General features: G+C 42.7%; 1 protein-coding gene across 1 annotated transcript in view; it reads right to left on the minus strand.

Moving 5' to 3' along the window:
• The window catches only part of AMOTL1 (angiomotin like 1), an 89,066-nt gene that overhangs the window by 30,775 nt on the left and 41,317 nt on the right, over positions 1-16,974 (minus strand). Inside the window, exons 5-6 of the mRNA XM_069469051.1 lie at positions 9,605-9,749; positions 8,304-8,393 (exon numbers count right to left, since the gene is read on the minus strand). Coding sequence (XP_069325152.1) covers positions 8,304-8,393; positions 9,605-9,749 — 235 coding nt within the window. The remainder of the gene's footprint in view (positions 1-8,303; positions 8,394-9,604; positions 9,750-16,974) is intronic.

Below are 16,974 nucleotides of genomic sequence, written 5' to 3' on the forward strand. Positions count from 1 at the left end.
AACTGTTATGTCCTGGCTTCAAAACCTGTCTGCTCCACTTACCTCTTGTGCCTCAGTGACCTCATGTGTAAAATACCTGCAATACCTGCCCGCAAGTGTGGTCTTGAGGATTAAAAGAGACAATGTACCTACAGAAGCTAGCATAGTGCTTGGCTCACAGTAATGCTCCATTAGCGTTGGCAGCTGTTACAATTGTTAAATGATCACACCCAGGCTGGCCTGACCAGAACCTGAAAGATAGAAACCAGGGAGCAGACCCTCAACTCCACCTGGGGAGAAACTTCTAACCAGCAGATCCGAAGCCTTGGAAGACACGGTCACGCATAGCAGCCATCAGATGGCCACTTACTGGGCTGTGGTTCAGAGGATGCATACATTGCTGGTAACCAGACTTGTAAGTACCTTTACGGTACTGTCCAAACCTGATATCCAGATCTGCAGACCTCATCTCTTAATGGTAGGAATTCATGGCACCACTGAGAGAGGCAGCCCCAAGAACTCGCTATCCAGGCGATTAGCCATCATGGCTAAGCACAGGGCTAGTCTTGCCCAGCTCTGGCTCCATCATTAGCTAATTCTGAATCTTCACTGGGTAACTAAGATCTGTGACTGCATTTCTGTGTGTCTCAGTTTTCTCAGTTTTTCTAAAATGATAATAATCATGCTCCCTCAATATGGGATTAAGAAAGAAAATAATTATATCTTAATTTATAAATTAAAGCAATTTACAAAGTAAGATCTAGGGAACACTTTTGAAGTTCTTTATTTTGCATCCTCCTTCAATAGTTTCTCCTTTTGTTGGAGTTCCTTCTTCTTCCCCTTGCATGACTAGTGCCTGGAACTGAGTTCAGCAAAGTACGACCTGAAGGCCAAATCCAGCCTGCAGCCTGTTTTTGTAAATAAGGTTTTATTGGGAAATGGCCAAGCCCATTTGTTTATGGATCATCTATTGTGGCTTTTGGGCTACAGGGACAGCGCTGAGTAGTTGCAGCCCTCAAAGCCTGAAATATTTACCATCTGGCCCTTAACAGAAAGAGTTTGCTGACTTGTGGCCTAGAACACAGCTAGTTCATAGTAGGTAGCCTGTAACTGTTTGTTTGAATAAATGAGAATGATCATTATTTCATTCAATGTCCAGCAAATATTTATTAAATGCCTCTAGGTGCCAGGCACCGTGTCAGGTTCTGGAAATGCAATGAGTTGGGACTACAATGTGAGGATGACGACAGAGCCTCTCTCCTTACGGTATGTACCATTTAGTGGGGGAAGACAGAAAATGATTATCCAAACAGTTACTTATTTACAGTTGTGATGACTATTTATAAAGGAAAAAGCACACGGTGCTTTATTAAAAGGATTTGTTCTGTAAAATTTGGATTCAGCCAAAAGGATCCCGAAGTCCACATGTGGGCCCAAGGCTGCAGGTTCCCCACCCCGATCTCGGGAAGTCTTCCCTAAGCAACTGCCATTTAAGCTGAGGCCCGAACGTGGATATCCTGGTTCTGACTTGTGAGGGTTCCCCGATGCCACGTAAAATGCAAATGGGTTTCAGTAAGATTGTCAGTTTGTTTACTCCTTTCATTTATCTAGCTATGCAGTGAAAGGAATGTGGACTGTAGAAAAGTTTAATGTGCTTGATTTTTCAGCCTTATAACAGGAAAGCCAAGCAAATAAATAATTTTAAAACCAACAATGTGAAAATCATAACCCATGTTCAGTTGTTAGACCAGACATCAACACATGACCAAGAGACAGTTCTTCAATCAGCTCCATTCTTTAAGCACGGCAAATCAAAGCCTAATTTGAGCCTAAACTGAGTAACACTAATTTTCACACTCGGGGAGAAGATTTGATTGAACATAAACAGATGCCCTGCAGACTAGACTGTGTGTGCTTCTGGTTGTCATGCAGGCTTGGAGTATCTCAGCACTGCCTGTCAAGGCTGATCAAGTGGGCTTAAGCACTCACATGCTCTGCTTTCCAAATTCAGCCAGGCTCAGTAAACCACACAGGCATTCTTTGGGAACACAGCCCATTCCCCTACCCTGAAAGTTGGCAGGTCCTTCCAGAGAAGGTGAGCGCTAAAATAGATGCAAGAAGGCAGGGAGAAGTGTTGCAGAATAAATGTATTTTATAAACTCTTCCTCACATTTCCTATCACTGGTTATCTATCAGCTCTGTTGGCTAAAGTAGGAGATTTATTCTTTTATTTCTTTAAAGGAAATGGAGGTGCAGGCAGATTAAGCATCTAACTTCAGGTCGCTAAGCATGTTAATGAGATAATCAGGAATTAGAAGAGGTTGCAGCTGATCCAAGACTATTTGCTGGAGCCTCTACCTATAAAAATTATAATTTTTGGAATTGCATAAAAGTCTTATTAAATATAAAGGTTATCTTTAAAGGAGGATCAGTTAATTTAGGGCAAGATAAATTTCTTGATCACAATGATGTCACCTTGGCAGGCTTCTTGGACAGCTCCTTCCCATCAGTGCCCATGGCACTGATGTGTGGTGTCCAACCCTGGTCTAGGGACTGGTCAGTGTGAGCACCTGGCCAGCTGCTACAAAAACCTCTATATACCACAGCCAATTCTCACCTCCAATATACACAGAATCAAGGAGAAGGAGTTAAGGGATCCAAACATGGACTATACTAATTAATTAATGTCAACTTTCTTGAGAAATCCTACTGTTTCTAATAACGAAAGATTTTCTTTATCCGGATATTCTTCTACTTGAAAAAAGGAAGGAGGGAAGAAGGAAGGCAAAAAAAAAAAAAAGAAATTCAGGTATTTTTAAATTGCTTCTATTCTGATAGTAGTTCATTTAATAAGTTGACCTAATGCCTTGCAATAACAAAGGATAACCTGGGGTATCTCGAAACATCACTGGAGACATGGAGTTAAAAAGAACATTCTGACATTGAGGCTGAATAAGGCTAATTTCAAGTCCATTGTTACTAGGACTTTCTACTTTTATTCATTCTCTCAATAAACATTTAGCGAGTGCCAGGCACATAAAGATGCAAGGTGTGTTGTGGGGGTGGGATGAATACCAGTAAAGGATGCCTATGGTTCTCCCATCTCCAGGGGAGAGAGTCACGCGAACAATCATGACCATACAGGATGCAGAGCAAGTGCTGCCAACAGGAGCTGCGCACTGGGGAGCCCAGGGTCAGGAGGAGCTACACGCACTGCGAGGCCCACAGGGGAGGTAAACCCGCGCACCCGTGTGTGACAACATCTAGTCTTCCTTCCTAATGACGCCTGACAGAAAGCCACAACATTTGATGTAATGAAACCCAATGAGGATTCAGAATAATCTCCTTGTGCTCTAAGTGGGTCAACAGAATAAATGTTTATGTCATTGTAATTTCTACTCCGTGGGTCACACAAGACGTAGAAACACAAAAACCAAAGGGATTTGGGGCAATTATTTTAGTCTCTTTTATGTTCTAAAGCATCTAAAGTAAGATTCAAGATAAGATGATGATTACAAGATACACTGAAAATGGCAAATTATTGTTATTTTTAAAAAAGTGTGGTCCCACACATTTTTTCTGTTAACTTTTAAACCTGTAAGAATTTTGAGGGAAATCAAATCCATACAATTCTGACTCATTTACACCCATTACTCATAAATATGTTGTTTTAAACACATCCCTGAACACCCAAGAAATCTTTTTTTCTTAGACAGGCACACCATTTAACAGCCAGAATCTAACCTACATAAACTTAAGTTTAACCAGATACGCTGAACCTGGAGTGCCTACAAAATCCCAAAGAGGTGGAGTGAAGTTCTTGTGTATCCTTTCAACATGATTTGGTTTTCTCCTGGAATAACACATACATGTCAGAGCTAATCAGCTCCCACTCCATCCAAGAGCATAACAAGGCTCTGACACATCTATTTAAAAACTCCAATAAAATGAAATTTCATCTTTACCAGTCTAGTTTCCTCACATCTAATATTTTATTTTTGGCTTTCTGGCCTAAAGCTGATGTGAGTTCTGCAGAGTTATCAATTTTCAGAAAGAAATAGTTTTTAAAAAGTTTTACTGAGAAGACACTGCTAAGAATGATAAGAGACATTCTCAGGGGCTTTCTCTGCCTTCAGCAGACATTAACCTACCTCTGTGTGTGTGTGTGTGTGTGTGTGTGTGTGTGTGAGTGTGTGTGTGTGCGCGTGTAAGATAAATAAATGAATCAGAAAAACAGGAACCTCAGTTAAGTTAAAGGGCAAAGAAGCCTCATTTTCTCACAGCCAGACCAAATAGGAGTTGGCTAGAGTCCCTGGTTTTCAGGAGTAATTTGGCTTTGACATGATCATCCTATAAGCTATAAAAACATTTGAAAAAACAAACAAGAAAGACCAGAAAATATATGAACAAACACAATGCTGAATTCTTACAAAGAGAATGGCATAAAACTATGAGGTGACAGGGAGAAAAATTTCCTCAAGGTCATCAAACTTCTAAGCACTTAATTCCCCAAGATTTTTAATACAGATGAAACTCCTGACTGGGAAGAACACAATAGACCTGTTTAACGTCCATTTCAATCTTTAGAACCAAGTGGTAACTACCCAGGCAGTCCACCAAGGCCTTCATCAGGCTCCAACTTAAGAACACAGTTCGTTTTTTTTTCTAATTTTTAATTTTTTTTTGTTTCAGCATATCACGAGGGTACAAATACTTACGTTACATACATTGCCTTTGCCCCACTCGAGTCAGAGCTTAAAGTATGTCCATCCCTCAGATGGTGTGCACTGCACCCATTAGGTGTGTACATACCCATCCCCTCCTCCCCACTCACACCTGCCCCACACCCCATGAATGTTACTACTATATGTGCACTTAAGTGTTGGTCAGTTAAGTCAGTTAGTACCAATTTGATGGTGAGTACATGTGGTGCTTGTTTTTCCATTCTTGTGATACTTCACTTAGTAGAATGGGCTCCAGCTCTATCCAGGATAATACAAGAGGTGCTAGATCACCATTGTTTTTTGTGGCTGAGTAGAACTCCATGGTACACATATACCATATTTTACTAATCCACTCACGTATTGATGGGCACTTGGGTTGTTTCCACATCTTTGTAATTGTGAATTGTGCTGCTATAAACATTCTAGTACAGATATCTTTTTTTCCTTTGTGTAGATGCCCAGTAATGGGATTGCAGGATCAAATGGTAGTTCTACTTGTAGCTCTTTGAGGTATCTCCATATTACTTTCCACAGAGGTTGTGCTAGTTTGCAGTCCCACCAGCACAGTTCTGTTTTTAAAAGAAAACTACCCTGGGCAGAAGGAAAATCTAAAAATCTAGCCAGGAAGGACCTCCTCCCTCCATTAACTGCGACAGCTTTCAAGACCCACCTACCCCTCGTACTGCAAGAGTTGCTTGAGTGTTCTTAGACTCGGACTTCTAGCTTCAATGTGAACACCTAGCAAAAAAGCTGAGTGTTATTCTCTACTTTCCTCTTTCCCCGACTTTCCCGTTGCCAAGGTGGCTGGCAGGAGCTTCACAGCCTAGTCTTAGCTCCTTGTTATGTATTATCCAGAGATGTCACTACTATCGCCATGCTGTCTTGCCTTTCTCTTAACCAAGTACTAGAATCCCCAAAGACTCGTTTGAAAAGGATGGCTCCTTTTGAGTGAGTAATATTTATAATTGTGATCATTAGGGTTTGAAATTTATTCTAATAATAGGGTTTCTGAATGAATACATGATAATGGAACACATTAATAACTATGAAAAGAGGTAGTAATTCATGCCTGCCATTCTGTATGCACATGCTAAAATGAAAGCCTGACAGAGAGAGCCACCCACCTAGCCTTCTGGGGATCTCTGCACCTACTGTTATATCTGCTCACTGAGCTACGGACCACAGTGGAAGCTGACTCAGCACGCTCAGAACTTAACTCATTACAATTCCAACCTGCTCCTCCTGCATCTTATCGGTAAAGGGTGACCATCCATCTAGCAGCTCTAATCACATCCCTTTCTCTTACCACCATAATTCAAGTGGTCCCTAAGCCCTACTAATTCATCACTTGCTTGCCTGTCCCTCTATTCTTCATCACTGCCTTCTACTGTCTTAGTTCAAGACCTCTACATCTCCTGCCCAGACACTGTACTGAAATACCTGCTAACTAGTCTCCTTGCCTCTAGGTTAGGCCCTTATGAATTTTTCTTTTACTCTGCCTCCCAGTCCAGCTTCCGAAATATAAACCTTGTAAACAATGAAATCGTATTTGAAGAAAACTGGTGAATAGTATTATAATCTTGGGAAGTAAAAAAGTATTTCTAAGCATGACATAAAAGCTACAAGGCATAAATATGGTTACTTAAAAACATCTTTTGTAAGATAAAGACACCAAAATCAAAGATTAAAAACAACTGGAAAAAACATCTGCAACATATATGGTGTGGGACATGTGCATTTACTTAATATTCAAAGAGTTCTTACAACTCACTAAGAAAAATACCAATGAATTTGAAATAACATCTTGAGTCCATCCCTTGGCCACAGCAGGAGAGAAAAAAATTATTGCAAATAATTATAAACCTGTGAAGAAGGCACAAAGTGTCCCGTAAAGATTAGGAAAATTGATTAGATTTCACCATTACTAAACTTTCTTCAATGCCCTGCCTAGATTTAATTACATTACACATCAGTACTGAGATACCTCTAAGCAGTTGAAAAATGCCTCTAGTCTCTCTTGTTTGTGGCTTTGGAACACAGTGGAGCATGTTTGTACAGAACAAATCATTCCCTGTAAAGCTAGAAGGGCCTCTTTGCCTGATTATTGATGTTTCAGCTTTGAGCTAGAAGGTTAAAGTCTTCAGGAAGATTTCTGAGCTCACACAACACCAAACCCTACTATTCATCAGGACCAGCCTGGGCTGGGAGGCCAGAATAAAAGCCCTTCAGGTGAAAATGACTGCTTTGCATTTTTCCCTGAACTAAGTGATCAAATTATGTCCCCTGACAAGAAGGCAGAGTATCGTGGAATGTACAGAACTGGCATTGCTGACATACCTGCCGAAAACACTTACTCTACACCTAGGCATGTGGTCACCCAGAAGGAATGTGCCATGATCCTAAATGCAAACAGTACAGATGACCCCTCTGTCAGATGTAAGCTCAGATGAGATGGTAAATTTACTGCATCCATAAGAAGAGATCTGTTTTGTTAGAAAAGCAAGTAATTCAAATTTCTGATATAGCTTTTTATGTGAATCTGGAACACATGCCAATCACCTACTAGAAGATGACAAAGGAATCTGAGCCAAACACTCTAGACAGTATTAGTGTCCATTTGCCAAAAACAGAACTTAAAAAATGAAGCTTGGACTAATAACTGAAATGCAATTATGAGTAAATTGCAGGGAAACATAGGGGGTTAAATCCAACCAAACAGCACTGGGAATTAGAAAATTTAACCAATTATGTTCCAGTTTTTAAAATGTAGGGCTGCACTGAGGGGCCCACTCATCAGAATACCACCACCATGAGACAGATGGCCAGTGCATGAATACATTATTTTGTTATTTTGAATTGTCTTTACTTTGTGAGCACTACTCATAATATTTTTGAGAATTATGCCACAGGCATGAATTCAATATTCTAGATAGCTTAAAAACATTTTTTTATTGGATTTTTAAATTTCTGTCTTGTGCAATGAATTTGTGGGAATTCAAACCTTGACCATTGGTTTCTCAAAACCCATTTGATTCTATCATTTGTCTCTGGTAAAATGCATAAAATGTTCTCCCAGTAAGTTGAGGCTTACAAAGCCACTGTCCATTATTCCTGGCTGAAATAGGCTCAGTGGCTTTTGGAAATGAGCATCACCCATGGAGATACATAATGCAATCGGTTAGAAGGCTTGCACACTGGCAAGGGGCCGCCAGTCTAGAAGTCCACAACCTGCACGGCACAAAACCTGCCAAGAGAGAACCAAATCCCCCTTCCCTTTCCTGGAGAAACAGGGCGTTGACTATTTGAAGGAGCACGCCCCAGGAAATGCTGTAATGTTGCTACTCTTTGGGATATTACAGAGAGACACCAAGGAACTATAGGTCAGAAGAACCGAATCAACATTACTAAAACAGCATGTACCAACTGCAGCTTTGTCTCTGGCAGGCCTAGGAGGGCCTCATGTGAGGCCAACAGGTTGTATGCTAAATTAACAAACAAAAGGCAAACAGCACAACACCTCCGTAAAACTAACATGAGTCTTCCCTGAGGCCCCGGTTTTCAGACATACCCACTCTGGGACAAACAAGTGTGGAGACTCACTCTGGGGAGCATGATGCCCCTCGGCAGCTTTGTCTTCGTGCCCGTCATAGGCCCTGCTGGACAGCTGCCTGTTGGCAGTCTCCAGTCGATCTACGAATAAAGAGGAAGCGATTAGAAAGAAATGCATACGGATTTAAGTTGTCATCCAAACAAGAAATGGAATGGGTGCCAAGGGGTGGGTATGAAGAGATGCTCAGGCAGGAGCCCAAAACCGAACAACTCGGGGAAGAACAAGAACTAACGTTCCAAAATACCAAAAGCAAAGCTGTCAGATGCCACACTGTGTCTTCATGCAATCTAATGCCAATAGGGACAGCTGCCTCTCTGTCTCCAAGGCCCCACACCTCTGACTTGACATCCTCACAAAGCGGGTTAGTCTCCTTGGCCTCAAACCCAGCCCTAGCCTAACCCTGACCATCAGCTCTATATTTAGGCAGTGACAGCTATCTGTTATCTTGGAATCAAAAAGCTAAAAATAAATACCAAAAAAAAGGTCAAAATGGCCTAATGGATAAAGATGGTACATGGTGAGTTCTATGTTTACTCAACCTACTTGGTAAATCTTCATTTATTCCATTAAATAATCCAGCACAACAAATATTTATTGGATGTATATGACACCCAACAGAAAAGGATTTGTGATAACAGAACAGGTGAGATGTAGCTGGGGGGGGCGGTGGGGGGGTATCAGTACATTTGAGTGTTTTGGCACATGAGGCAACTGAAAAATGGCCTGGCTGAAAGCCAAGTAAAATGTTACAGGTTAAACCATCGTGCACACTGGAGGCTGCCCAGGTCCGGTAGCAGGTGGCTCCTATCTTTCAGCGAGTATATATGTCTACTCTTTACACAACTGTGGGGTTTTTTTTTCCCCAAGAGGAACATATGTCCAGCTCTGTTTTCTGTGCTACACCCACCAAGCGTTAAGTGCTGCCTTTCAAACAGTGCCACCAAATGATTCAGCCTGATGCAGAAAGTGCTGTGCATCCAACACTGGTCTTTTCAAACAGTCGTGAGTCACTGCTAAGTACTTTTAAAGCAAGAAGGAGCTGCACAGACTCCCTTGCTCCCATGGACTCATGTATAATTGTCACTTCTAAGGCTCAATGCTATAACTTACAAGGCAGAAAAGAACAGTTCTGCTCTTTGAGTACCTCTCCCCATCCCAGATGGTTGGAATTTCCAATATTATCTAACACAGGTAGAATAGCACCGGCAGCAAAGCAACCTGGCCCCAAAGTCATACTGTTAGCTACAAGGGTAGTTTGGGGCAGAGAAAACATGAATAGAACTTGGCGTGCCTCGGAGGTCTCTGTTGAAATCATGAAGTCTTCTAATCTCGCCTTCCAGTTTGTTTCTCATCGCCTTGTCCAGCGACTCACGTTTGGTGGTGGACTTGACCAGACTCTCATAGGCTTCTGAAATTCTCTGAAGTTCTTTTTCAAACTAAAAGGAAGAACTGGCATTACAATGGGACTTTTGACATGCACGCAGGTGGCTTAGACTGATTCATAGACATTCCAAGTGTAAAGGCTGTATCTTCAATGCAACCTTTCTGCATCTCGTGTTTCATGTCTACCAAATCATGTAATCAATTTCACTCCTTCATCTACCCTCTATGGGCTACATTATGATCCCGAAAATTACAGGCTCACAAGTCTGGCTGGACCATCTGATGTCACCTTGTAAAAGTCCCTCTGTACCGATATTAGAAAGGGGTGAATCTAAACATAACTTAAACCTCTTCTATTTTGTACGCAATTTATAGCTATTATGATTATTCCCAGTTAACATAAGGAAAATATGAACGTACAAAAAAACTAGAGGACTATGACTAGAACCCAAATTTCCAGACAGCAAGTACAGTGCTCTTTCCAGAGACTCACTCTGTCCCCAAAGGAACATATTAATAAAATCCACTCAAAGAAAAGCTTCATTACTCAGTGTGTTTACCCCTCTGTCTTTAAGTTATCTATATAAAAGATTAATGAATTTGTACCTAATTGTAAACAAATATATCATAGAAACCTACCCCCCCCCCTTTTTTTTGAGACAGAGTCTCGCTCTGTTGTCCAGGCTAGAGTGCCGTGGCATCAGCCTAGCTCATAGCAACCTCAAACTCCTGGGCTCAAGCAATCCTTCTGCCTCAGCCTCCTGAGTAGCTGGGACTACAGGCATGTGCCACCATGCCTGACTAATTTTTTTCTATATATATTTTTAGTTTTCCAGATAATTTCTTTCTATTTTTAGTAGAGACTGGGTCTCGCTCTTGCTCAGGCTGGACTCGAACACCTGAGCTCAAGTGATCCTCCCGCTTTGGCCTCCCAGAGTGCTAGGATTACAGGCGTGAGCCACCGCACCCGGCCTAGAAAACCCCTTTATATGCAGGAATTGGTAGATAAGGGATCAAAACTATTATTTTTTGTATTTCATTAAATCAAAAACTTTAACTGGAGGAGGCTTAAATCTACAGCACACTAAAACTGTTGTAACAGGAATCTAATATAACAGTATGCTTTTGAAATAGGTATCAATAAATCCCACTGTATTGTTGAGTAACACAATGTAGGAGAAAAGGTATGACTGGGTGAGAGTCCCACAAACACAGGGCTGCTGCTGAAGTTGGAATCAGAAGGGGAGAGTCGAGGGGTTCAGAGCACTAGCACCCCTCGCTGGGCACCAAGAGACCAGAGTCACGTTTTCAATGTTCTCCACAGGAGAGTGATGTCACCAGGAGCCAGGCACCCTCTTTTCTGAACCCCAGTTGCCCAGATCAGAAAAGTTCCTGACAAGATTCCTATAAAAATCATCCTAACAGATATTCATTGTTCACTTAATGTGTCAGATACTCTTCCGGGTGCCAAGGATACAGAAATAAGGAAGGCTATTCCTGGCCCTTAGGAGCTGAGAGTCTAAGCTGGCCTGTACCCAGACACATACACTTCTACACTGCAATGTGGTAAGGGGAATGATGGTGAAATGCAGTGACAGCCTAGAGATAAAGTAATTAATTTTGCAGGGGTGAGGAGAAGTTTCTTTTAAAAAGATTACAGAGAAAGTACAATTTAAAATGAGTCTTGAAGAATGAACAGATATTTGCCAGGCAGAAAAGAAAAGGTCAAAGGGCTTTGGCATTCTATGCAGAAGACACGGCTGAAAGTGAGTGCGTGCCTTCGACAGGGCAGGTGGTCCAGGCATGAGGGCAAGGCAGAAGTGGCAGGAGCCAGGGACAAAAGGAAGGACTTGACTTTGTGGGCAAGGCAGGATTATGTGAGGTGGAAGGCACTGGGGAGGGGAGGGTTATAAGCAGATGGGCAGCATGACCTTATCAGAGTTTTCAAAGAGATAAAACTAAAGGAAAAGGTTGGAAGGTGGAGATGGGGAGAGAAGGTAGGAGAATACAAGTTCAGCTAAGAAACTAATGTAGATAGCTCAACGAGAGATGACCAGATGACAAGGGCATGAACTATGACAACTAAAAGGACAAATTCTGAAGAGACTAAAGAGCAGATTCAGCAGGTCTGGGTGACTTGGTCTGAACAGTAAGAGAGAGAGAAAGCAAAGACAACATAGACAGTCGGGCTTGAAGATGCAGTGATGAGAGTTGACCAAGATAAATGATTACAAGTGAAACAGCTTTGTCTAAGAAAGAAAACCAGTCTGATTTTGGAGAAACCAAGTTTGAGGAACCTGCAGCGCATATTGGCAAAGATTTCCAGTTAGCAGGTGGAGATGCAGGTCTGAAAGTCAGGAAAATGGCCATGGTGTCATCAGCACAAAGAAGACAGAAGAAGTCACGACGTGGAGACAACTTAGGGAGACCAACAAGGGACTGGAGGGCCAAGGACGGGGGCATTCATGCCGAGGGGTGGCAGGGCACAAGAACCAGGGAGAAAAACTGAAGCCAGTAGAGCCATAGGAGCTGTGGAACCAAAAATGTAAAACAAAAGAGAGACACTGTGGTCAGTGGCCCCGGAGGTTACAATGGAGCCACCACATATCTGAGAGGAGGCCAGTCTGGGGGCTAGAGAGTGCTGGGGCTCCTGCTTAGCAACAGCCAAACAGCCTGAGCCGAGAACACCACGGCTCCTTTTGGTACCATGTTATTTTCCCAAGGGCCTCCTTATACCAGGGTTGGTTCTTCCACGGTCCCCTCATTTCAACAAGGCCTTTCTGCTTCTTCCGAAGACACTATCAGTTGTTGGTAATGTGGCAGCACAGAGAACAGCATGTCCTAAATCCTGTTCACAGTTTTGCCACACGTTACATTCCTTCCTTTCAATTTTGTTTTCAAAGGAGATATCTCCAAAACCCACCACCATTTCTATGGTAATTTTATCTATCAAAGGTGGCCTTTGTTTTCAGACAGGTGGGCATGCCACAGGAAAAGTCCCCTTCAAGACCACAGGGCATCCCCTGGTCACTAAGGAAGCTGAAAGTACCACAAACCCTTGAGGTGTCCACCATGACAATGGTGCTCATCCTTTAAGCCCAGGACAGCTAGGAAGCCTTCCTTAACTGCACCACCCACAGGAACCTTCCCCGGATCTGATTTTATAGTATTTTTATCTGCTTTATTTACCTCACTGGAATTCTGATGTGCACATGCATTTTGTGTGTCTGATTTGGCTGTTAACTCCTCGAGGGTAGAAATAGCTCTTACTGCCCTAGAATTGTGCCCTGACTAATTAATTAATCTTTAAATGTATAATCCTAAAGAGAGACTTGGATACCAATAAACTATACCTGATCATGGGTTCTTTCCTTTCCGTAAAAGAACTTCCCTGTGCACATTGTAAAAGACAACTTCAGGATCCCTATCATGGTGTAGTTCACTATCTCAAAGGCTGAAACAATCCGGAATTGGTATACAGCTATGTGCTTAGAAGGTACGGAGAGGGGAAGGGCAAGGGCCTTTATTTCCTGTGATAAATGACAGCTGTAATGGTAAAGAAAGATTAATGTGTCATGGATGTAGTTTGTCCAAATCTCATGTTGAAAGCTGATCCCCAGGGTGGTGTGAGAGGTGGGGCCTAGTGGGAGGTGTCTGAGTCATGGGGGTGGCCCCCTCAGGAATGGCTTGAGTGAGTTCTTGCTCTTGTGAGACTAGATTAGTTCTCCAGGGAATGGATCAGCTCCCTTGAGAGTGGGATGTTATAAAGCGGGACACACCCCCTGGGTTTTGCTTCCTCGTGAGCAGATGCTGGCCTCGTGCTTCTGGAATGTCCCAGCCTGCAGAACTGAGAGCTAAATCTACCACTTTTCTGTATAAATTCCTGTCTCAGATATTTTGTTATTGCAACACAAAATGGACTAAGACAGTGTGGTTACAGAGGGCAGAGCTATGACTACACGTAGGGAGTTAAAGAGAGGCAGATTTTGATTCAACATAAGGAAAACTCGCCTAACTACATTTTTTAGGATTATGGTATGCCCAGTAGTGAGCTGCTGTTCTCTGGAAGCGTTCAAGTAAAAAATAAATGACCTCCTATCAGAGACATAAAGCAAGGATTCCTAAGGGGTAGAAAGTTGGACTAGACTCATTTAAGAATTTTAAGTCTAAAGCTCTTTTATTTCTGACTGCAAACGCCTTCAGAGTGAGAACCACACCTTCTTCTTCGTATCCTCCATGTCCAGAACATCTTAAGCACCCTGTGACAATTGTTACAGATGAAGGGAAAGTTGGACGGGCTGGCTTTGATAGAAAAACTTTTGGGGCCAATTCAGACTCTGAGTATGGTGCAGAAGGGAATATCAGGTTTGCCTTCACAACTCCCCTTCTCCCTTCCAGCCCAGGTGTCAGGGAGCTCTCCCTGCAATCACAGAGATGCACTCAATGTCCCAGAAACAGAACTACGTGAGCAAAGCAGAAAGCCCTACATGACTGCCACCTGCACTGTTGCCAAAAAGCAAATGAGCAGAGAAGGACCTGAGAAAATCTCAGCCATTCTTAGCTCCAGATACTGGCTTTTTTCTTGAACACCTTCACATGTACATCTCAGGGACACACAGGACCAAAGAAAGGCCTGCTGTCCAAGCCACAGATCGCCTGATCAAAGCCACTGTTATTTTACTCATAAAAGAGGGTCTTCACTAAAGCAAGCCTGGGGTAACCATAAATGATTGGCCCTTTCCCTTGCAATGTCCATCTACTCCCTGATGGCTTCTGAGGCCAACCCACTCAACAGCCCACAGTCTGGTCCTGGTGAAAACTCCATCCATTAATTAAGTTTCGGGGAAACTGGGAGGAAAAAGCAGCAAAATGAGTTACCAAAAGGAAAGACTAAAAAACAACAGCTCTTTCTGGGGGTCCTTGACCATCATTCCAACATTAACAGTGAAAATCACTACCTTGCGCCTCTTTGGAAACAAGGTCTTCATATCTACACTGGGATTTGGCAATCTCTGAATTTAATCATTCTTTTCTGCTGTGTTCCTGGCACGGTATGTGTAGGCTAAGCTCTGCAATTAAAAATTCATCTATTTTTGGTTCTGCCCTTACAGTGCAATCTCTGCAAGGGCCAAAGTGCTCTCCATGCTCTGAGGATCCCAGATGGGATGACACTGTGGGCACACTGTGGTCACATCCTACGTCATAGTACAGTAGGCCCACCCAAAGCAGGGGTCAAATCCATGCCAGGGCAACTGGCAGCTTTCATCTCTGAGAAGCAAGGTTGTCACCTCATCTAGCCACCCTCTCCCCAGATCTAAGGTTCAAATAGCTGCTAAGAACACTGAGCAGAAAGGTCAGTGGTGAGGAAAGGTATGGGACAGGATGATCCTGGGAACACAAGGCACAAAATGTTATGCCACAAAGTTCATGCAATTCTTCTGTCTCTTGTTCCTAGTTCTTGAGGACAGCTATAGAACTAATGATGATCATGGCAAGTATCCATCGAAGTTTGAGGTTTTAAATTGACAATTCTGGTTTAACATACATGACAGATCAATGAAATGTAGTACAGTAAGTCCTCATGTAACATCATCGGTAGGTTCTTGGAAACGTCAACTTTAAAAGAAACAATATACACCAGGTCCTCTTTCAATGTCATTTTGTGATAACATTAATGAGAAAAAAATTTTTTTATGACGCATTATTATTTTCCTCATCAATGTAATAACATTATAATATAACAATAGGTTTCTAAGAACCTACTGATGACATTAAGTGAGGACTTACTATATTTGCAGAACCATTTATAATATTCAAGGGACTGAAGGAGTTTTGGGTTCCAGAGGGAAAACAGTTTTTGATTTGTTTCCCTTTTCAGAAGCCATCAAAATCCTTTTGGCCACAAATTTTAAGAATCATCTTCTGTGCAGGCAAATCAAGTCACTGGGAGATTAAGTCATTTGGTTTTTCAAAATGGAAATGTGCATCAAAATCAAGAAAGAGCTGTATGTTATGGGTCAATAAAAAGTATACATTCATAAAGCAGTCAGTGAAGAATAACAAGAAGATGTCCCAATTTCTGCACTGTCCATGTAACTCTTCATAAACATCCATGGGAAAACACCTAGCACCAAACTCTGCCCTCAGGTGGGTCTGCACAGCTCCTGGACATGTCTGCCCCGGGGCTTCATTAGGGGAGGAGAAAGAAATTGCTTGTTTCCCAGGAAGTGCTGAGTCGGCTCTTCCTGATTTTCAGACCATACCAAGAAACAAGGTGCCCCGGGAGGTGTCAGAGGCAAGCTTGGGCCTGTGCAATGACTTACAGGCCCAACCCCTGGAGACAACATGCCCATTTCCCAACTTCTAAGGGTGCGAGTGGGAGTGGGGACGCAATCTTCAGGCAGCCCCTGCTTGTTTCTGGCTTTCATTTTTTCCCTCCAGTAAAGGCAGCCAGAACTCCCTAAGCCAAGTCTGGTCTTGACTCCAGGGAGCTCCCGACCCTTTTAGCGGAAGCTCCGCACAAACATGCTGGGGCACATGTCTGTGAACATTTGCACCATCAAATCCATTGCTGTTTTCTCGGTCAGCCCTCAGGATGTGAGAGGGGCTGAATACTCTGAAACCCTGACCAGCAAAAAGACCAGCTTTATGTATGAAATCAATACTAAACAGTGAACACCAAATGGGCCAGCCAAGAGCATTAATTGCCATATGGAGCCACAGTGACAATGCTCTTATAGTCAGGTAGGGTTTATATTCCTACCTCTTCTCTTTACAAAGACTTCTTATTGCAAGGACAGAGATAGACACTTAGACTCTTACAAGATCACCACTACCATACATGCTTCCTTGCCCCTAGAAAGGAAACTTGAGTGCCCTCTGGCTCTCCTGCCCTAAAATATCCTGTTCCCTTTGACCCCTCCCCTCTTCCAACCTACCTGCAATACATCAGATGCTGATTTGTGGGTCATCACAAAATCGCTGCCTGGCAACAGTTTACTCTTGCTGGGTGTTCTCCTATTTACTTTGGCTCTTAGCATAAATCCCTAAGAATGCAGCTGCCATACATTCTAACATTCGCACAATCACTACACAGGCTAGAATCACTCAGCAGCCCCCACTCCCAGTCACAAGTGTATGGAAAGCACACAGTCACTTGTATTCTTGACCATCTAGCATGAGGCAACACGGCTTTTTGCAGAGACCGGCTAATGAAACAAACACAGAAACATGCCTGTCTGAGAGTTTCAGATTTAAAGGAGAAACTGATGGCTGCCA

The sequence above is a fragment of the Eulemur rufifrons genome, chromosome 6 (genome assembly GCF_041146395.1).
Source record: "Eulemur rufifrons isolate Redbay chromosome 6, OSU_ERuf_1, whole genome shotgun sequence".
Taxonomy (NCBI): domain Eukaryota; kingdom Metazoa; phylum Chordata; class Mammalia; order Primates; family Lemuridae; genus Eulemur; species Eulemur rufifrons.